The 22,283-nt window shown below is 42.7% G+C and overlaps 1 protein-coding gene across 4 annotated transcripts in view; it reads left to right on the top strand.

The window, feature by feature from the left end:
- Positions 1–22,283, top strand: part of MARCHF10 (membrane associated ring-CH-type finger 10) — a 95,631-nt gene that overhangs the window by 10,467 nt on the left and 62,881 nt on the right. For all 4 annotated transcript variants that reach the window (XM_073607674.1, XM_073607673.1, XM_073607672.1 and 1 more), the window contains exon 2: positions 1,926–2,031. In XM_073607674.1, the coding sequence (XP_073463775.1) occupies positions 1,942–2,031 (90 nt within the window). In that variant the 5' untranslated portion in view covers positions 1,926–1,941. The remainder of the gene's footprint in view (positions 1–1,925; positions 2,032–22,283) is intronic.

Here is a 22,283-nt window from a genome sequence, read left to right as displayed (position 1 = left end):
CTGTATGCTAGTTCGACGGACAAAAAGCCATGCTAGGGCAGCTATTGGCTACTGGCTATGAACTTCCCTATTTTAGTCCAGTCGTACGTCATCACGTACGAATTCGACGGACTTTGGTTGATTGTGTGTAGGCAAGTCCGTTCATTCAGAAAGTCCGTTGTAAAGTCCGTCAAAGTCTGCCGGGCAAAGTCTGCCGTAAAGTCCGCTTGTGTGTACGCGGCATAAGAGTCATTAACCACTACTCTCTGAATTCTGTCCTTTAACCAGTTTTCTATCCATTTACAAATTGATCTTTCCAAGCCTGTAGACTTTCCCTTACCCATGAGCTGTGTGTGGGGAACTGTGTCAAACCCTTTTGCAAAATCCAGGTGTACCCCGTCCACAGCCACCCCTCTGTCCAAGGTTTTACTTACCTCCTCATAAAAAAAAAATCAGGTTTGTTTGGCAACTTCTGTTTTTCATGAATCCATGCTGTCTGTTGCTTAAAATATTTTTTTCCAGCAAGAACTCGACTATGTGGCCTTTTATTAAACTCTCCAGTATCTACCCGACTAGAGAAATTAAACTAACAGGTCTATAGTTACTTGGTAAAGATTATGATCCCTTTTTAAATATGGGCACCACATTGGCCTGTGCCAATCCAGTGGTACCATTCCAGTCATGAACGAGTCCCTAAATATTAGAAACAATGGCCTTGAAATGACAGAGCTCAATTCTTTTAGGATGTGTGGGTGGATGCCATCTGGTCCAGGTGCTTTATCCACCTTTATTCTGTCTAAATATTTCTGGACCATATCACTTTTGAGCCATTGTGGATCATTTGGGGCTGTGTCACTACCATGTGTCCCATGTGTACTACTGTGTCCCCCATTATGGACATGAGCTCCCCCATGCTCCTTTGTATACACAGAGTTGAAGAAAGTATTTAACAAATTTGCCTTCTCTTTGTCCCCAGTCACCCACTCTATATTATTTTGCAAAGGGCCTACATGCTCAGACCTGACATTTTTACTATTAATATATTTGAAGAATTTTTTGGGCTTTGTCCTACTATCTTTTGCAATCTGTCGTTCATTTAGAATTTTTGCGTCTTTGATTTCCTTTTTACATATTCTGTTATATTCTTTGTAACATTTAAACGATGATAATGTTCCTTCATTTTTTATATTTTTTAAAAGCTCTTTTTTATTATTTATAGCCATTTTAACTTTGGCCGTGAGGGTTTTATTTTTAAACTTATTGCCCATGGGAACATACTTTGCAGTGAGTTTACATACAGTCACTTTGAAGAATTCCCATTTCTGTTTTGTGTCCATTGATGCCAATATTCCCTCCCAGTCTAAGTCCTGGAGAGCAGCCCTCATCCTTGGAAAATTTGCTCTCTTAAAGTTAAGTGTTTTTATCTTACCCGTATGCTTTTGCTGCTTACAGCTAACATGAAATCATGTTATGGTCACTGCGACCCAGGTGTTCTTTTGTATGAATATTGGTAATAAGATCTGCGTGTTTTGAGATTACCAGGGTTGTCAACTACAGATCCATCATTCCTATTGGAAGTGATCAATCAGAAAAGGAATTTATTAATTATCAAAACGTGTATGGCCACCATAAGGTTCCTATCTCATACACGAAAATAATAGGGCTCATTAACGTATTATCATGCCCTATGATGTATCAGAGGAAACTCATGCAACCACAGGGGGAGCAGCATTTAGTGTTCTGTAGATAGAGATGAACCGGTGATCCCCAGTTTTGCAAGGCAGAAGTGCTAATCACGAGGCTGCTCTAGTTTTATTTTTAAACCTAGGTTTTTCTCTTTTCTATACTTCCAAAATGTTGTAATATACTAAAAAAAAAATTGTGAACTGTGAAAAAGAAACTAGGATCTCTTGATTGTCTTATGAATAAGTGTAACTTTCAAACAGATCGACATTAAGAACAATGGTGGACAGAAAATGGGATGGAGGAAAGTCGATTGTCAATGGACAGCACATGAGATCCATGAGGTACCAAATGGATACAGACTATCAGGTAATGTACCCAACAGGCCTACAGTATATGTGATACAGTAATTGTTTAGTGGCTGCTACATCTCTTACATTAATGGGCATAAATAAAGACAACCAGGCATGATAAACATCACCAGCAATTATATGTAACATCAGGTTTTATGTGACTTCTATTAAAGCGTAACTTTTTTTTGTTGAGAAAAAAACATTTCCCTCTGGATGTTCGATATACATTGCAAGGATTATAACAACCTTTGTTGCAGATTCCTACCTTTTGTAGTTCTGAAGAAATCCATGTGTGTTTCTCTGTGCTCTGAACTGAGTGGGTCTAATGGAAGTGGTTTCATAATTAACTTTCAGGTGTGCTGCTGCAGGGCACTATGGAGGAAATCTGCTGGGCCTGCATCCCTTTAGACGTGTTTCTATTGAAAGTATCTCTGCAAAAATGACATTTTTTGTTGCAGGGGATGCCTGAAATCTGACTTGTATCTTAGGCAGAATTCTGGGAAAATTGGTGAGCCAATCACACAAGCAGGAAATGATGTTTCTGGGGAGTGGACAGTATACACACTCTGTGTACAGAAAAACTCCAGGTAGCCACATTGCATTGCATTCTCAGAAAATTACAGTGTCTGCAGATTGAAAAGGAAAGGTAATTTGTAATAACATTCAATTACAATATGATTAGTGTCGCAATTATATGTGCTATATTTTTTATTTGCTTTTTTTTCTTCTTTTCCGCACGAAAGTGGAGTTACCCTTTTAACCACTTGCCGTTCCACAACAGTACATGTACCGTGGCAGGGCAGGACATGCAGGCACAATCATGTACATATAGGCGATTGTGCCTGCTCTGGTTTAGGAGTGCACAGTGCGACCCCTTCCCCCCTGAAGACAGCGGAATGCAGATTCCCTGGCCTTTGGCAGTCAGGGGATCATGTGTTACCTATGCGATCACATTGTAAGCAAAGCTGTTATGAATGAATCTCATTCATAACGGCTCTGCTTTCTATACCAGTGAGCTGTGATTGGCCCACAGCTATCACATGGTACCTGGGCCAATGACAGCACCCTGTCCCATGTAATTAGCTGCAGCCAATCACAGATCACTAGTAATCACAGCTGTCATGAATGTAATCCAAATGGCCTTGTCATGAAGGGCATAAAACCTTCCAGAGCTCAAGTGGTTAAGGAAGAATGACTGAAAGTGCCTTGTTTTTATGTTCTCTATCGGTCCATCTTAGACAAAACATTGCCTTGACTGGGAGCTGACTTGAGATGGAATGAGACAATGTTTTGATGACCAATAACTTGTTTCACTTCCACAGACATATGTTATGTGTAGGCAGCAGCAAGGGGTCTTGCAAACACTGACAAATCTGATAAGCCAAGTGTTGACTTTCAAGGACCCCCGTAGTGTGCTCCCGCCTGCTATGAATCTAGTGCTCCCCTGTCCCACCTGCAGGTCCAGGAACCCCCGAGGGCGAGTACTACCGCATAGACGGGAGGGAGTCTAGCAAACATCCAATTGCTGATCTTCTCTAGGTAGGATGAACACAGAAGCAACATGCATTATGTCACTTCTGGGTTCGGCTGTCACTCACTCCATTGGATTCAGTGAAAAGCAGGCGAGACATCAGGGGTCTAATATACCATGACCTTTTTATTCTCTTTAAATTTTCTGATTTCATGTTTGGTAGTTTTAACTATTCTTAAGGCCTAACATCATATTATAAACGTGTGCAAAAAAATCGCAAAAATGGCTCTGGCAGCGAATGGGTTGGAAAACGTATTCTTTTAAATTATAAAAAGAATGTCAGTCTGCATAGCCACTAACTAGCAACCAACAGCCTTCATTACTGGAGGAGACATCGATAATGAACATATGACATTTCAGGTACTTAGAGGGGTTTTTTTTTGGCTTAGGAGAAGGTGGGGGAGAAACATTAAATATTTTTGGCTGGAATTTAGCTTTGAGCATAATGTTTGGTCAGGAACTGAATGGACAATATAGCAGTAGCATACTGATGCCATACCTTTGTTATTTCCTTTTGTAAGTACAGTATCTCCCAAAAGTGTGTACACCCCTCACATTTCTGTAAATATTTTATTATATCTTTTCATTTGACAACACTGAAGAAATTACACTTTGCTACAATGTAAAGTAGTGAGTATACAGCTTGTGTAAATTTGCTGTCCCCTCAAAATAACTCAACACACAGCCATTAATGTCTAAACCGTTGGCAACAAAAGTGAGCACACTCCTAAGTAAAAATGTCTAAATTGGGCCCAATTAGCCATTTTCCCACCCCGGGGTGTGAATGGGGAGCAGGTGTGTTAAATTTGGTGTTATCGCTCTCACTCTCTCATACTGGTCACTGGAAGGTCAACATGGCACCTCATGGCAAAGAACTCTGAGGATCTGAAAAAAAGAATTGTTGCTCTACATAAAGATGGCCTAGGCTAAATAAGAAGTTTGCTAAGACCCTGAAACTGAGCTGCAGCATGGTGGCCAAGACCATACAGCGGTTTAACAGGACAGGTTCCACTCAAAACAGGCCTCGCCATGGTCGACCAAAGAAGATGAGTGCACATGCTCAGCGCCATATCCATATCTTTGAGAAATAGATGTATGAGTGCTGCCAGCATTGCTGCAGTGGTTGAAGGGGTGGGGGGTCAGCCTGTCAGTGCTCAGAATATACGCCGCACACTGCATCAAATTGGTCTGCATGGCTGTCGTCCCATACGGAAGCCTCTTCTAAAGATGGTGCACAAGAAAGCCCTCAAACAGTTTGCTGAAGACAAGCAGACTAAGGACATGGATTACTGGGACCATGTCCTGTGGTCTGATGAGACCAAGATAAACTTATTTGGTTCAGATGGTGTCAAGCATGTGTGGCGGCAACCAGGTGAGGAGTACAAAGACAAGTGTGTCTTGCCTACAGTCAAGCATGGTGGTGGGAGTGTCATGGTCTAGGGCTGCATGAGTGCTGCCGGAAAAGGGGAGCTACAATTCATTGAGGGAACCATGAATGCCAACATGTACTGTGACATACTGAAGCAGAGCATGATCCCTTCCCTTTAGAGACTGGGCCGCAGGGCAGTATTCCAACATGATAACGACCCCAAACAAACCTCCAAGATGACCACTGCCTTGCTAAAGAAGCTGAGGGTAAAGGTGATGGACTGGCCAAGCATGTCTCCAGACCTAAACTCTATTGAGCACCTGTGAGGCATCCTCAAACGGAAGGTGGAGGAGCGCAAGGTCTCTAACATCCACCAGCTCCGTGATGTCGTCATGGAGGAGTGGAAGAGGACTCCAGTGGCAACCTGTGAAGCTCTGGTGAACCCCATGCCCAAGAGGGTTAAGGCAGCGCTGAAATATAATGGTGGCCTCACAAAATATTGACACTTTGGGCCCAATTTGTGTGCGCCGTTTAGAAGTTATTTACTGTATACCGCGCCAATGATGTCCTCTTAAATGGCTGTGTGTATTTAAGGGGACAGCAAATTTACACCGTTATACTAGCTGTACACTGACTACTTTACATTGTAGCAAAAGTGTCATTTCTTCAGTGTTGTCACATGAAAAGATATAATAAAATATTTACAAAAATGTGAGGGGTGTACTCTGTTTTTTCATTCGGCCGGAAGAAAAAAACAAGTGATACCGAAAGGGGGTGTGGTCCGCCCCGGGTGCCACCCATTGTGGGAGTGTCATCAATGCTGCCCAGTCCTCCACTCCCTCCTCTTCCCTCCTTCCTCCTTTCCTCGCCGCGATCTCCGCGTGTAACAGAGCTGGAGCTGAATAGCCCGGGCCGTAGTAACAATGTCCCGCCTCCTGTGACAGACGGCACACTGATCCAATGCCGGGACATTGAATCAGTCTTACGTGATCACAGGAGGCTGGACATTGTAACTGCAGCCCAGGCTATTCAAATCTAGCTCCGTGACACATGGAGATCGCCGCTGATCCGGGCACAGGTAGGCTGCATATGATTGGCACTGGTTAGGCTGCTGGGCACAGGTAGACTGCATATGATGGGCACTGGTGAGGCTGCTGGGCACTGGCAGGCTGCATATGATGGCCACTGGTGAGGCTGCTGGGCACTGGCAGGCTACATATGATGAGGACTGGTGAGGTTGCTGGGCACAGGTAGGCTGCATATGATGGCCACTGGTTAGGCTGCTGGGCACAGGTAGGCTGCATATGACAGACACTGGTGAGGCTGCTGGGCACTGGCAGGCTGCATGTGATGGGCACTGGTGAGGCTTCTGGGCACAGGTAGGCTGCATCTGGGCACTGGTGAGGCACTGGTGATGCTGATGCCACCCCACAAGGTGGACACGCCCACCGCTGCCTGCATCATACCCAGAGGGCGGATATATGAATGCATAGTGACGTGGGGCCCATAGTAGGAGACCTAGCACAGCTATCCCAGACTACTGACAGTCATCTTTATGACATATCCAGGTCTCATGGAAAGGTTCATTACATGAATGTAAAATTTACCAATATGTTGATATTTAATATATTTTCTTTTTTCTGTATTATATGTTGTTTTTAAATGTATGTTAAATAAATCATTTATACATTTTTACTTGAGGTGTGCTCTTTAAAATTCCCATGGGCGATTTTCTTTTTTGTTGTGTGAGGTCAGAGACTGAGGAAATGATACAAGAGATGGTTAGAGACTGAGGACATGATACAAGAAATGGTTAGAGACAGAGGACATGATACAAGAGATGGTTAGAGACTGCAGACTGCATTTTTCTTGACCTTTCTTGCACTAAAAGTGCCAATAATGGCCAACAATAAATTCATATTAATTTCAATTGATGATATTAATTAAAAAGTGGAATATAATACAATTATGTAAAAAAAAAAAAATTACATTTTTTAAAAACTATCATTTTTGGTATCCGTTTCGGTTTTCGGCCTAGTGCATCCTTCATTTTCGGTTTCGGCACCAAAATTTCTATTCAGTGCACCCCTAGTTGAACACATGAAAAGATATAATAAAATATTTACAAAAATGTGAGGGGTGTACTCACTTTTGTGAGATACTGTATGTGCGCAAGACTGAGAACTGTGCAAAGCAAAAGAGCCCCGATTAGCTCAGAAACTTGATTTTTCCTTCTAGTAATATTAGATCTACTGCGCAGAAAAAAAAGGTACTATAGGAGGTTAATATTGAGACACTTAAATTTATTTAGACACTAAGGGGTCTCTGTATAAAAAAAAAAAATCACTTTGCGAATGTCTCATCATTTGCATGAAAGAAACAAATAATATGTATGTAAAAGATGTGCACCGAAATTTTGGCCACCAAAAATTATCGGCCGAAAACTGTTTTTCATTCAGCCGGAAGAAAAAAACAAGCGATACCGAAAAGGGGTGTGGTCCGCCCCGGGTGCCACCCATTGTGGGAGTGTCATCAATGCTGCCCAGTCCTCCACTCCCTCCTCTTCCCACCTTCCTCCTTTCCTCGCCGCGATCTCTGCGTGTCACAGAGCTGAAGCAGCTATCCCAGACTACTGACAGTCATCTTTATGACATATCCAGGTCTCATGGAAAGGTTAATTACATGAATGTAAAATTTACCAATATGTTGATATTTAATATATTTTCTTTTTTCTGTATTATATGTTGTTTTTAAATGTATGTTAAATAAATCATTTATACATTTTACTTGAGGTGTGCTCTTTAAAAATCCCATGGGCAATTTTCTTTTTTGTTGTGTGAGGTCAGAGACTGAGGACATGATACAAGAAATGGTTAGAGACAGAGGACATGATACAAGAGATGGTTAGAGACTGCAGACTGCATTTTTCTTGACCTTTCTTGCACTAAAAGTGCCAATAATGGCCAACAATAAATTCATACTAATTTAAATTGATGATATTAATTAAAAAGTTGAATATAATACAATTATGTAAAAAAAAAATTAAATTTTAAAAAACTATCATTTTTGGTATCCGTTTCGGTTTTCGGCCTAGTGCATCCTTCATTTTGGCACCAAAATTTCTATTCAGTGCACCCCTAGTTTGTAATATCAGTTTCTATTTGTTGCCCGGGCTAATGTGACATTCCCTAACATTTAATGCTAAGAGAAAATAGCCTTAAGAACATTCAACCGCAAGAGTTAACATTTGACCAACAGAGAAAATAGCCTAACACTATGGGCTAAGAACATTCAACCATAAGGGGAAATAATACGAGGGAGATGTGTACAACAGGGACGTGCGGTGAGCTCAGTGGCTGGTGAGGCACTGGCTAGTATCAGAGCCAGATACACATAGGTTACATACTCCACGATCGTTAGAGCGAGAACAATAATTCTAGCACTAGACCTCCTCTAGAACTCTAAACATGTAATCTGTAAAAAATGTAAAGCGTCACCTATGGAGATTTTTAAATGCTGAAGTTTTACCAAGTGTGCGCAATTTTAAAGCGTGATATGTTAGGTATCTATTTACTCGGCGTAACATCATCTTTCATAGTATACAAAAAATTAGGCTAACTTTAGTGTTTTTTTAAATTTTTTATTCATGAAACAGTTTCTTTCCAAAAAAAATGCGTGATATGTTAGGTATCTATTTACTCGGCGTTACATCATCTTTCATAGTATACAAAAAATCAGGCTAACTTTAGTGTTTTTTAAAATTTTTTATTCATGAAACCGTTTCTTTCCAAAAAAAATGCGTTTGAAAAATTGCTGCGCAAATACAGTGTAACATAAAAAGTTGCAATGACCACAATTTTATTCCCTATGGTGTCTGCTAAAACAATATATATAATGTTTTGGAATTCTGAGTTATTTTCTAGCAACAAAATGATGATTTTTACATGTAGGAGAGAAGTGTCAGAATTGGCCTGGGTGGCAAGGGGTTAATTACCGTAAGTAAGTAATATACAAATAATTATTATATATTGTTTTTAAGGTAATGTACTTTATTTTTAAAAACTGTACTGAAGCAGGTGGCTTAACGGACAAATTACTGAAGTTTGAAGTTATGACTTCAAACCAGTAATTTCACAGTAAATAGATAAATAATAAATTATTATCTTATAACATATAGCATAATAATATATGATTTAGCTTGCACCTTTTCAGCAGCAGTAGATTCTTATTCTCCTTATTCTTAACTGTGATAAAAATATGGGATTGTGGGTAAATCTTATAACCAATACAAAACATGTTTTTTCCTTGTAGTTAAGAGGGCGGGGCTGTAAGGGAGCATTTGTCTTTTAGACACATTCCCCCTTCTATGACCCAGCAGTGAGAGGCCAGCCTCCACTGCAGCATTATTATTGGACAGTTTGGGCCAATGGTACTTTACCATTGGTCCAGGACTGCAAGCTGTCCATTGAGCTCAGTGCCTCTGACAAGAAGTGAGGAGAGGCACTGTGAGCGCATTGTCTCAGTCTGCTGCAAACAGTGTGTGCCAGCTTGCATTTAAACTGGCTGCTCTGTATTTAGCTTCTGACAGGCTGCGCAAGGAGCCCTGTATCTTTGGAACCATAGATGATAGGAGGAATTCAGCTACCTACCCCCCAAATTTGGGGTCTCTGTGATCCCTGGTCTCTGAGCTACAACCCTCGAAGTCAATTTTTTTTTTTTTTATATGCTCATGGCTCTGCCTCACCTGCCTCCCCTGACTGCACGTCCCTGGGGAAAGAAAGTGTATAGATATTGATGTGCAAACGACCACTGAATGGGTGTTCAGATTAGCAAACCTGCTGCAGTTTCAAGTGAAGCATTTAGCAGTGGTGGTACTACTGCTCAGGGCTCCTTGTTGTTGGGGAGCCTGCACCTGCCACTGTCCTAACATCCAAAAGAGCTGGGATCGTTTAAAAAAAAGAAAACGGCTTTAGGTCCAAAATTAACTCCAGGCCCTTTAGGGATAAAATTGACCTCACTCAAACAAAGCAAAAAAAACTAAACAAAAAAAAACAAAACAAAAAAGCCCCCTCTCCCCAAAATTACATACCAGACTCTTACCCAAGCATGAGACTTGAGTGGCCAGGAAGGGTGGGGGGAAAGTGTGCAACCCCTGAACCTTACCAGGCTCCATGTCCCCAAAATAGGGGAGGGACCCCCCCAGTAAAGCCGCTTATCCCCATGTTGACGAGGTCAAGAGCCTTTTCCCAAATCGGAAATCTTCAAAATTTAATTACCAAAAGACATCTTTACAACAACTTTCAAGCACTTTTTCTTTTAAAACCGGGTCCAATTCCATCTTGGAATCCAAATACCTGCAGATACATCTCAGCTCTTTTCCAGAAACTTTACTCCCTTGCTCCTTAGAACCCAGGCAGATTTATCCACCTATGCGTCCAGACGGCTTTCCTGGCTTGGTAGGGTAAATGCCCTAAAAATAGATGTTCTCCCTTGGTTCCTCTACCTTTTTCAAATGATCCCTATCTACATACCTGCCCTGCTCTTCCGGAAACTACGCCAGCTCTTTTCTAAACTCATCTGGAATGCAGCCTGTCCCAGAATAAGATATGAAACATTGTCCCTTGCGAAAGCTCCAGATGCCTCAACATACCACAAGACAGCAGTACTTACTTGAAAACTGGATTGGTCCCATCACTCCTCAACTAAACTCTGGGTTCAACTGGAAACCCAATTGATCTCTGCGACCTCCTGTGGGCCTCGTCCATATTTCATAGGGGTTTGTTTCTCCCTAGTGACCTTACTCGCCAGACGATCCCGAAGTGGTCTTTCCAAACCTCTGGGGCCGATGACCCCCTTTTTTGGGACCTCGGCTTTCCCACCAGCCCTGCATGTGGTGGGATACGGACCATGGTGAAAAGAAGACCATAGGAGGCTCGCCCAAGTTCTTCGAGCAGACCCGACTTTAACGGCAGAGACCCCATCCGGGTCACTCTCTCGACACACTATGCAGTGGTTCCAGAGACAGCAAGTAACTTCTTATATTCGTACTCTCCCATCTATACCAGACATTCTAGCTGAAGCAATGGGATTAGAGGATATGCTTTTGCAGGAAGATACTCCAATACACGTGGTCTCCCAACTTTACTCCTTATTGCTTACTGCTTCATCTCCTGACCTTCCACCTTACACGCAGTCCTGGGAATTAGAATTATGCCACTCAATCTCCCTGGCAGATTGGCAAAAAAATGCTTTATCTTGACGCACAAGCTCTCCTTAGCCACTAAAAATCAGGAAAAAAATGGTAACAAGATGGTACAGATGCCCTTTGATTATACCTCACTTCAACTCAACATTGCCAGATACCTGTTGGTGATGTCTGGGTTCCAGAGGTACCATGCTCCACGTCTGGTGGGACTGTCCTCCTTTAAAGCAATTCTGGCTCCAAATCCTTGACTTATACTGCAAGTTGATGGTGACCTCTATTCAACCACCCCTGAGGTAGCTTGTCTGTCTATGCTTCCCAGAACTTTCAAATCCATAAAAATAGATGTACTGCGACACTTCTTGGCTGCGACCAGGATAGTTATTCCCTAGCACTGTATATCGGCAGCCATACCTTCCCTGGGGGATAGGGCTACTGAAGTGGACCGTATTCAGGACCTGAAACGTCTGTTGACTCAGGAAACTGGTAAGGACAAGCAGTTTTCTATCATCTGGACTTTGTGGTCCATGTTTTGCTATTCCTCTGAGTTTATCCCTTGGGCAGAAGGTGACTCTGATGCAAACACTTCATAGCCTGGTTGGAGTGTTTCTAACTCTCTATTTCTCTGTCCTCACTGCTTTCTCTTTTCTTTCCCTCCTTTGCAAAGATGCACATTTAGCAACCCTTTGAGAAATAGCTACGTAACTCTTTCACACCCATTTGTGATAAAGTGTGATCCCTACAGCATACTCTGTTCCATAATAATATATGTTAATTGTACTTCCTGATGTCTCAATACTTTCTGTTTCTGTATGACACCTATTAGGATGACTTTGTTGCTCTGTACATTTATGTTTCACATACCTATTGACTCTTGACCTCCTTTATGACCACGTCTTATTATTTGAGAGATCATACTTTTTATATGTTCTACTGCATATGATACCTCTTCTCTGTATGCATGACTGAATTGGTTATTTTCTTAATAAACTAAGATTGAACTAAGAGCCTTTTCCCCACAACAATGGCTCAGTGGGCGTGGGGGCTTATTGAAATCTGGAATCCCCTTTAAGTATAAGGGGGCCCCAGATACAGGTTCCTTCCCTAAGTGAATGAGTAAGGGATACCCCTACTCATTCAAAAAAAAAGTCAATAGTAAATAAACACGCACACAGTTTTTGACATGTCCTTTAACCACTTGAGCTCCAGAAGGTTTTACTCCCTTCATGACAGTCCATTTTTTGTATCTAGCACTACGCTACTTTAACTGGTAATTGCTCGGTCATGCAATGCTGTACCCAAATACAATGCAGTGCTTTACAAATTAAAAAGTACAGTTACAATGAAATTCAAGAAAAGAAGTTTAGGGGCCCCTGATTCTAATCTCCCCAAGCTATCTAAGACCTCCTTGCACTTCCACCTTAGATCAGTGGGCAGTGTGATCCAAGAGCCTACACCATATACTGTATATTGTCCTTCATTTGGAGAAGCCTTTCTGCAGGCTTACAAGTAAACAGCGTTTGCATGAAGAACCAAGTACCCTGGCATTCTGCACCCTGAAATTTACCTGACACCCAGCACTCCTGCTATTGGACCTCTCTGCCTCTCAACACCCTAGAAACGACACCTTTCTGCCATCATCTGGGGACACTATGCCTAATGAGTGTGCTCCCAGGAAAAGGATGAAGAAGGGGAAGGAAGGAAGTTAAACATCAAGATGTTATTACAAATCCACTCCTCACCTCCATTACTATGGAACCCTTCAAAATTGGCAGCCGTCATGTAGACGTCCATCATCCGAAAGTATTTTTCCTTTTACTTGCAGGATATACTGTACATTTAATTTGAAATGGATCACCACTATTTATTACTCCTGCTTCCTAAACCCTTGATTCCTTTCACATGGCTGTCCGATCAGGTCTGCCTGTCAGTTTTTGAGGCAGACCTGATCAGACCCTGCAGTCTCCTCTATGGAGCGGCGGATGTCAGCGGACACATGTCTGCTGACACCTGCCGCTATCAGATCCAAACCTGCCTGCAAAAACCAGACGGCTGGTGGTGCTATTTTCCATCTGTCTGGCGGATCGGATGGAAACGGACAGCGGTTCGTTTCCTTACGTTTTCCCCATAGAGGTGTGCAGGACTGTGTCCGTGTCTGATCTGCACAGATTTTTTTGCAATATCTACATCTAGGGAAACTAAAACTTAATTTTACTTCTTGTATTCTTTTGCAATAAGTATACAGTAGAAATAGTGGTGCATCAAAATGTAAATATCAGTGCCGAAACCGAAAATTCAGGATGCAATTGGTTGAAACCAAAATTTTACGTTTAAAATAAATAAATTTTATATATATATATATATATATATATATATATATATATATATATATATATATATATATATATATATATATATATATATGTATATACAGTATCTCACAATATGAATATATGAATATTTTATTACATCTTTTTTTAATCTGACAACACTGAAGAAATGACATTTTGCTACAGTGTAAAGTAGTGGGTGTATTGCTTGTATAACAGTGTAAATTTGCTGTCCCCTCAAAATAACTTAACACACAGCCATTAATGTCTAAACCGCTGGCAACATAAGTGAATACACCCCTAAGTGAAAATGTTCAAATTTGGCACAAAGTGTCAATATTTTGTGTGGCCACTGGCCACCATTATTATCCAGCACTGCTTTAACCCTCTTGGGCATGGAGTTCACCAGAGCTTCACAGGTTGCCACTGGAGTCCTCTTCCACTCCTCCATGATGACAGCACAGAGCTGGTGGACGTTAGAGACCCTGCGCTCCTCCACTTTCCGTTTGAGGATGCCCCACAGATGCTCAATAGGGTTTAGGTCTGGAGACCTGCTTGGCCAGTCCATCACCTTTGCCCTTAGCTTATTTAGCAAGGCAGTGATTGTCTTGGAGGTGTGTTTGGGGTCGTTATCATGTTGGAATACTGCCCTGCGGCCAATTCTCCATAGGGAGGGGATCATGCTCTGCTTCAGTATGTCACAGTACATGGTGGCATTCATGGTTCCCTCAATGAACTGTAGCTCGACAGTGCCGGCAGCACTCTTTCAGCCCCAGACCATGACACTCCCACCACCATGCTTGACTGTAGGCAAGACACACGTGTCTTAGTACTCCTCACCTGGTTGCAGCCACACACCTGACACCATCTGAACCAAATACGTTTATCTTGGTCTCATCAGACCACAGGACATGGTTCCAGTAATTCATGTCCTTAGTCTGCTTGTCTTCAGCAAACTGTTTGTGGGCTATCTTGTGCATCATCTTTAGAAGAGGCTTCCTTCTGGGACGACAGCCATGCAGATCAACTTGATGCAGTGTGTGGCGTATGATATGAGCACTGACAGGCTAACTCCAACCCCTTCAACCTCTGCAGCAATGCTGGCAGCACTCATACGTCTATTTCCCAAAGACAACCTCTGGATATGACGCTGAGCACGTGCACTCAACTTCTTTGGTTGACCATGGCGAGAACTGTTCTGAGTGGAACCTGTCCTGTTAAACTGCTGTATGGTCTTGACCACTGTGCTTCAGCTCAGTTTCAGGGACTTGGCAATCTTCTTATAATCTAGGCCATCTTTATGTAGAGCAACAAGACTTTTTTTTCAGATACTTAGAGAGTTCTTTGCCATGAGGTGCCATGTTGAACTTCCAGTGATCAGTATGAGAGAGTGAGAGTGATAACACCAAATTTAACACACCTGCTCCCCATTCACACCTGAGATCTTGTAACAATAATGAGTCACATGGCACTGGGAAGGGAAAATGGCTAATTGGGCCCAATTTGGACATTTTTACTTAGGGGTGTACTCAGTTTTGTTGCCAGCGGTTAGACATTAATGGCTATGTGTTATTTTGAGGTGATAGCAAATTTACACTGTTATACAAGCTTTACACTCACTACTTTACATTGTAGCAAAGTGTCATTTCTGCAGTGTCACATTAAAAGATAGAATAAAATATTTACAAAAATGTGAGGGGTGTACTTACTTTTGTGAGATACACTCTCTCTCTCTCTCTCTCTCTCTCTCTCTCTCTCTCTCTCTTTCTCTTTCTCTTTCTCTCTCTCTCTCTCCTCTCTCTCTCTCTCTCTCTCTCTCTCTCTATATATATATATATATGAATAATTGTATTACATGCAACTTTTTTAATATCATGAAAATAAATGAACATGAATTTATTGTCGGGCAGCGGTGTTAAAAATCCTGCTTGCTGCATTTTTGGTGCATATTTGGTCAGTTGAAAAAACAGCACCAAAAATGCACCTCCCCATTGAAATGCAGTGAAAACACAGCAAGAACGCATCAAAAATGCACCTGCGTGGCCTTTTTGAAGCATTTTTTAGTCACATGACCTATGAAAAACACACCATAAGCAAGGTAAAATGGTGGTAAAATTGCAGCAAAATAGCTGGAGTTTTGGTAGCCATTATCGACACTTTTTTCTTTGGGCATAACGCTGAAAACCCTATTTTCCGCCGATAATTTTTGGTGGCTGAAATTTCGGTGCATCACTAAGTAGAAAGATGGCTGTCCTTTCTTGATGGAGGTGGCAATAGTTTAACCACTTGCCGACTACCTAACATACTTGTACTGCAGCAGGTGGGCTCTATTGCGCTAAATCGCGTACCTGTACATCATTTAGTGCAATAGACACTGGGGGGCACGACTGGACAGAGGGGGGGCCAATCAACAGGTGGACCTGATGTCCACTGGCCACCCGCCATCGTTCACATAAACAAGGCAGACCGCCGTTCTGACAGAGAAGATAGAGATTATATGTTCCTGCTAAGCAGGATCTTTGTCTTCACCCAGTCAGAGCAACCCCCCCTGCATGCCCAGCATGCAGTTAACCCTTTGATCGCCCCTGATGTTAACCCCTTCCCTGCCAGTGTCAGTACAGTAACAGTGCATATTTTTAGCAAGGATCACTGTAATAATGCCACTGGTCCCCAAAAAAGTGTCAGTTAGGTGTCTGATTTGCCCACTGCAATGTTGCAGTCCCACTAAAAATTGCTGATCGCCGCCATTACTAGTAAAAAATACCATAAAAATATTCCATAGTTTGTAGACGCGATAATCAATCAATATACATGTCATGGTTATGCAGTGATGTGCGTGTCTGTCAGCTTACCTCCTCCATGTGTTTCTTTAGAGACCAGCCACCCTCACCTGACTGTTTAAATAACCTTCCCTCAGCATAGCTCCACCCCAGCTTCTAATTAGGAACACTATATTAACCTGGGCATTGCAAGCCAACCTTGCTGATCAACCATTGTGTATTCATTGTGTGTTTGGCTTCCTGTTTCCTGCTTGCCGTGTGCTCTACATTTGTCTCTGTTACCGACCTTGGCGTGTTCTCGACTATTCCTATCTGCTCGTGATCCTGACCTTTTGGCATGTCCCCGACTATCCCTGTTTGCCTGTGACCCTGAACATTTGGCGTGTACTCTGTTGTTCCTGTCTGCTAGTCGCCCTGACCTCTGCCTTCCCTTTACTATCCTTGTTGTTCCAGCCTGCTGCTTCCTTCTCCTGTAGTGTACCATGAGCGTGAGAGCTGTGAGACCCTAGGGGCCGTGACCTGGAGCCAGACTGCAGCACAGTCCATCCTCACCACTAGAGGCTCTGGTGAACAACTGCTGGCTCTTAGACTCCGCGTCTTGGGGAATCTATGCTCTAGCTCCCACTGGGATCTGTGTTAGTTATCCAGTAGACCTGCTTGAACCTCCCTGGGTACAATCCGCAGCAGTCAGTCCTAGGGTCCACTATCTTAGCGGTGCACTTCCTGTCTCAGGTGACCTGACAATACACTTATTGGGATTTCTTTTACCAAAACTATGTAGCAGAATACATATTGGTCTAAACTGATGAAGAAATTAGATTTTATTTTTATTTTTTTTTTAATTGGATGTGTTTTATAGCTGAAAGTAAAAAAATATAGTTTTTGTTTTGTTTTTTTTTCAAAATTGTCGCTTTTTTTGTTTATAGCACAAAAAATTAAAACCGCAAAGGTGATCAAGTACCACCAAAAGAAAGCTCTATTTGTGGGAAAAAAAGGACATTTGGGTACAGCGTCACATGACTGCGCAATTGTCAGTTAAAGTAACGCAGTACTGTATCGCAAAAAATGTTTGATCTGCAACTGCCATGGTGCTGCACGTGACACCAGCCATTTGATGGTTTGACAGTTTGGTTGAGGACATAAGCAAATGTGACAGTTATCAATCCCAGCATTCCAGGAATGTAACTGTTTTTTGAAACCATTAAATTGATGGGTTTAGTTTCACTTTATGATTTACTACTGCTCAGGGGCTCTGGGCTTCAGCAAAATGGCAGCCTCTGGCAAGAAGAAGCAGGGGCAATGCTGGAGGCAATTTACAGCACACATTCATTTTGGTAGCATAAATATTAATGTGGAATGTATGTTCCTTGCTAAAGAGCATAATTGTTATGGGTAAACTTCCGCTTTAAGTTGTGCTGTACTGCATTGCAGCACGCTGCAATAAATAAAGTACAGCAGTGTGATGGTCTGAACTTACTTACCCTACCTTACCTTACTGTACTTACCTTACAATTTACCTTGTCTATGCATTGGGACTGCGATGGGAAAGGCTGCCCGACTCCTATTGGAGCTGCTATTGTGAGAAATGTCCTGTGATAATTAACTCAGTCTGGGCAATAGGTCATGTCTCAGTCACCTAGGCTGTATGAAGGATTAGTTAATTAGCTCATGTCAATTATGTTAATTAGGTTACAGTTCTATTGTTAGAGGAGGTTCCAACGGCATATAAAGTCTTGTAATTTTGATTCTAAATAAAGTGAGTTCTTGGTAGCAACAAGCAAGTGTCGCCTTGTTTTGTGCTCAGAGAGGATGGGATATCTGTATACAGACTGGGAGGAAGTGGTATATGACGGAAGCACTCAAGCGGAGTGTGGGACGTTCCGTGACATTGGTGGCAAGCAGCAGGAAAGCTTCCTGCAGTCTGGGAAATTTAAACCTCCACCTGGATCCAAGATCAGGATAGCAGACTTCAGTCACCCCAGCGGAAATATGGACCTGGCATCAGAATTCCCGGGGCTGCTGCGAATCATCCTTTCAACATACACCAGGACTGTGTCTGAGGATGAATACCTGGAGCTTAGGCAGCAAATTCGGGTGGAGCTCTGGATTGCAGCCCTCCGTCTCGCTGGTATAAAACAGGGCAAGTGCTTTCCAACCCAAGAGCAATGGGCCAGTGACCAACGGGCATTGCGGATGGCATTCCTGGGAGAGCAGCCCCAGGAGCAATGGGTGACTAAGTTGGACAGGTTGGTCCAGCAGGAGATAGAGCTGGACAATCGTTATTGGGCTCTGCAATGGCACGCAGAGGAGGGATATTTAGGGGAGACGACAGAATGCTCTCCAGAGGGATATGACTTTGGTGGCCCTGGATTGCTGTGGGATAACCTTACAGATCTTTTTATGTTTGGCGATGAAGGGGAACCTGACCTTGAGGACCTGAGAGAATATAGAGAGTCTATGCTCGGTCTTGCAGGGGTCTCAGAGCTCAAACCTGATCTGGACCATTTGCTAAGGAAGGAACAGCATCTGGAAAGGGCATACAGGAAACTGCTAGAACAAGTTAGCAGCATGCCAGAGAATCGGCAGTGGAAAATCCGGAGATTGCCGTCCCCAAACATGAAGTGCTGACAACAGGGCAGAGCTCTGCTAACCTCTGCCCAGAAATGATAGCATCTTCTGGGTTCCATGGACAGGAGATGGTGAACCTCTATCCCCAGACATCAGTTGCAGAGACATGGGATTTGATAGACTTTTCTGCTGAGGAAAAACAACCTGATGAGCCTCCAGCAGAAGAGCTGCTATCAGGGCCAAAGTTCACTGTGTTCTGCCCAGCACCAACAGTGGCTTCGGCCTTCTTGAGAGAAGAGGTAGTCGGCCTTTCTCCCACAACACTGACAGGGACATGTGATTTTCTGCCAGCAGCATCTATGGAGTTAAAACAAACTTCTCCAGCTGAAGATCTGGTAACTGAACAGAGGGTCCAAGACCTCTGTCCCACACTTTTACCACTTCCAGAGACTGGGGATTTAATAGACATTTCTGTAGAGGAGGAACCACCTAGCAAACCCCCAGCAGAAGTGCTGGCAACCGGACAGAGGGTCCAAGACCTCTGCCCCACACCTGTGGCAGTTTCGGAGGCTCAGGGTGAGAAGGTGGCAATCACTTCCTAGCAGCAGATACAGGGGGAGAAGGGAGAGGAGGTGTGTGTTGTCCCTCCCCAACAGTTGGCCAGGGTGGAGGAAGCGGCCTTCCCTCCCCAGCAAAGATCAGTGCACCTGGGAGACAGTACCATCGACATGTCGTCCCAGCAGCCAGATGAGGGAATGGAAAAGGAAGCAGCCGGCTCACCTCTCCAATGGCAGCTACACAGTTTGGGAGTGGAGGAAGCCAGCCTCCTGCCCCAACGGTTAGGAGCGGAGGATGCGGAGTCCCCAGCAGAAGTGCTGGCAACAGGGCAGAGTGCTACCAACCTCTGCCCAGCACCGGCAACAACTACAGAGTTTCAGAGAGGCGGGGCAGTCGGCCTCCATCCCCAACAGTTAGCTGGAACAGATGGTGTGGGGTTTCCAGCAGAAGGGCTGGCAACAGGGCTGAGGACTGCTGGACTCTGTCCTCAACTAACAGAGGATGGATTTCCTGTGAAGGTGGATGGGACTTCAGTCTCCACCTGTATACCCCAGGGATGCTGGGCAGTGGGCCCAGATCCCCAACAGCATGACAGAGTGAGCCCAGTCCCCCTGTCTTCTCTCCAGCGGCGGAAAGGACTCCAGGGAGAAGGGCCAGTCCAGGCCTCTCCCCAGCGGCAGATATGTTCTCTGAGAGAGGCAGAGGTTGGCTGGGTGAGTAATACTCTGTTTGGAACAATTTATTTGGGGTACTGTGTGGGTACAGGCAGTAGAGGACTGGAACTACTGACTAACTTCGGAGTCAACCCGTCTGGGGTCTCCTCCTGTGTTAGTCTCCTGCCGAAAGGGGAGAAATGTGACAGACCTAGCCAGAACAGAGGCTGTTGGAGAGGACTGTATGCAAGCCTGTTGCCTTTTGATTATGGGCCCTGGATTTTCAATGGAACAATACTCTTTGTGAGGTGAATGAGAAATCCAGGCTGAACTGTACTAATCGGACTCAGTCGTGTATATATTGTATGGGGACTCCTTACTGTAGATTTGTGTCCCTGAAGAGGGAGGGGGGATTCCTCCAGCAGCCCCCTGCTGATAAGACTGATTCATTCTGTTGGGACACATCCTGTGAGGAGATGCTGGTGTCATCAATTCCAATTACCTGTGTTTATGTTAATTGAATGAGCTGATGACATTGTCCTCTATACAATGTAGGAGACTGGACGACTCCTGTTGGAGCTGCTATTGTGAGAAATGTCCTGTGATAATTAACTCAGTCTGGGCAATAGGTCATGTCTCAGTCACCTAGGCTGTATGAAGGATTAGTTAATTAGCTCATGTCAATTATGTTAATTAGGTTACAGTTCTATTGTTAGAGGAGGTTCCAATAAAGTCTTGTAATTTTGATTCTAAATAAAGTGAGTTCTTGGTAGCAACAAGCAAGTGTCGCCTTGTTTTGTGCTCAGAGAGGTTGGGATATCTGTATACAGACTGGGAGGAAGTGGTATATGACGGAAGCACTCAAGCGGAGTGTGGGGCGTTCCGTGACACAGCCCAATCCATCTGGTGTGAACAGGCCCTAAAACAGTATTTCAAGCAACCTTACAAATATATAAGGTGTGTGCTTAATAGATGGAATCATGTCTCATTTTTGTTTCATCACACATGCATTTTAAACCAATCTAATTTGTACAAAACATCTGTTTCCATTCTGTAACTCTGCACTATTGATATTTTTATTACTGGGTGTAAGGCCAAATAACGTTCCAGGAACAAAGAAGGACCCTATTGTTCCTTTTAGCTGTGTAATCCGCTTCCCCAAATATATTGATATTACAAAAATGTAATTAGCTTGCAAATTAGCAGTAAATCTGTTAAATGGATTCCACCCTTAGCAGTGTTTGGCAGAAAGAATAAAAAAAAATCCATTCTATAAAGCCATATAATACCAAAAGAGAAAAATGTTTCTTTCCTTAAGCATTGTATTATTGTTAATATAGGTTAATTTAATTGATATTGCTGCGCAAGCGTCTCCAAAATGTAAGCGCTACGCAGTAACAATAAAACTGGATTGGATCACAATTAGATATATCAATAATTGTGGGACAGATATATCCGTAATAATGAATATGTGGTAGGAAGACAAAAGGAGAAGGAAGTAGAAGAGAGAGAAATAAAAAAGATGGAGAAGGAGAGAAATAGAACATAAAATGTTAGTTTTATATAGGTTGAGTGATTTGAACGCAGCTCAGTTGTTATTTATCCCTATGTGCTGGGGTAAATGTGTGTGTTTGTTACAGTTATATCATACCTGTCTGGCCAATCAAGATGGCTGAACCCACCCCAGAACCCAGAAGCAGCCAGGAAGAATATGTTGAAAGCATGAAAGCTAGCGGAACTCTGGAGCAGAGGGGAGCATAGTTCCACTTCAAAACAAAACTATAGTCTTTAATCTTCGACAAATAAATCTAAAAAAATAAATGTTAATCACCTTATCAATGTGTTTTAATGTTTTAAAAAAAAAATTCCAAGTTTTTTTTTTTTTTTTCTGTACGACTGACTGACTGAAATGATGTCCTTCTTATATTCAACAAAATACAATTCACCCCCTAAGTGGCCGATCTACTAATTTATATATTTAACACAATAACAAAAATGTGGGACACCACCATAATAGTTACTAAAATATTTTTTTACTTAAACATCACACATGCTAAAGTGGTATTATAAATGAAATTCTGGTTCCCATTTAACAATGCAGCCTCTTAGGCAGCCATTTATACCCTATAACAATAACCATACCCTAACATAATAATAATATATTATTTTATATCGCACCTTTAAAGTAGAAGTTCAGTCAAATCCTAACTATACTTCAACCTGCCCACCCCACCCCCATTCTAAGCCTATTCTAACTACCCTGTAAAGGAAAGATGT

This window comes from Aquarana catesbeiana, linkage group LG12, assembly GCF_042186555.1.
Source record: "Aquarana catesbeiana isolate 2022-GZ linkage group LG12, ASM4218655v1, whole genome shotgun sequence".
Classification (NCBI taxonomy): Eukaryota; Metazoa; Chordata; class Amphibia; order Anura; family Ranidae; genus Aquarana; species Aquarana catesbeiana.
Note: the sequence above shows the minus strand (reverse complement) of the source record. Positions and strands in the feature narration are given on the sequence as shown.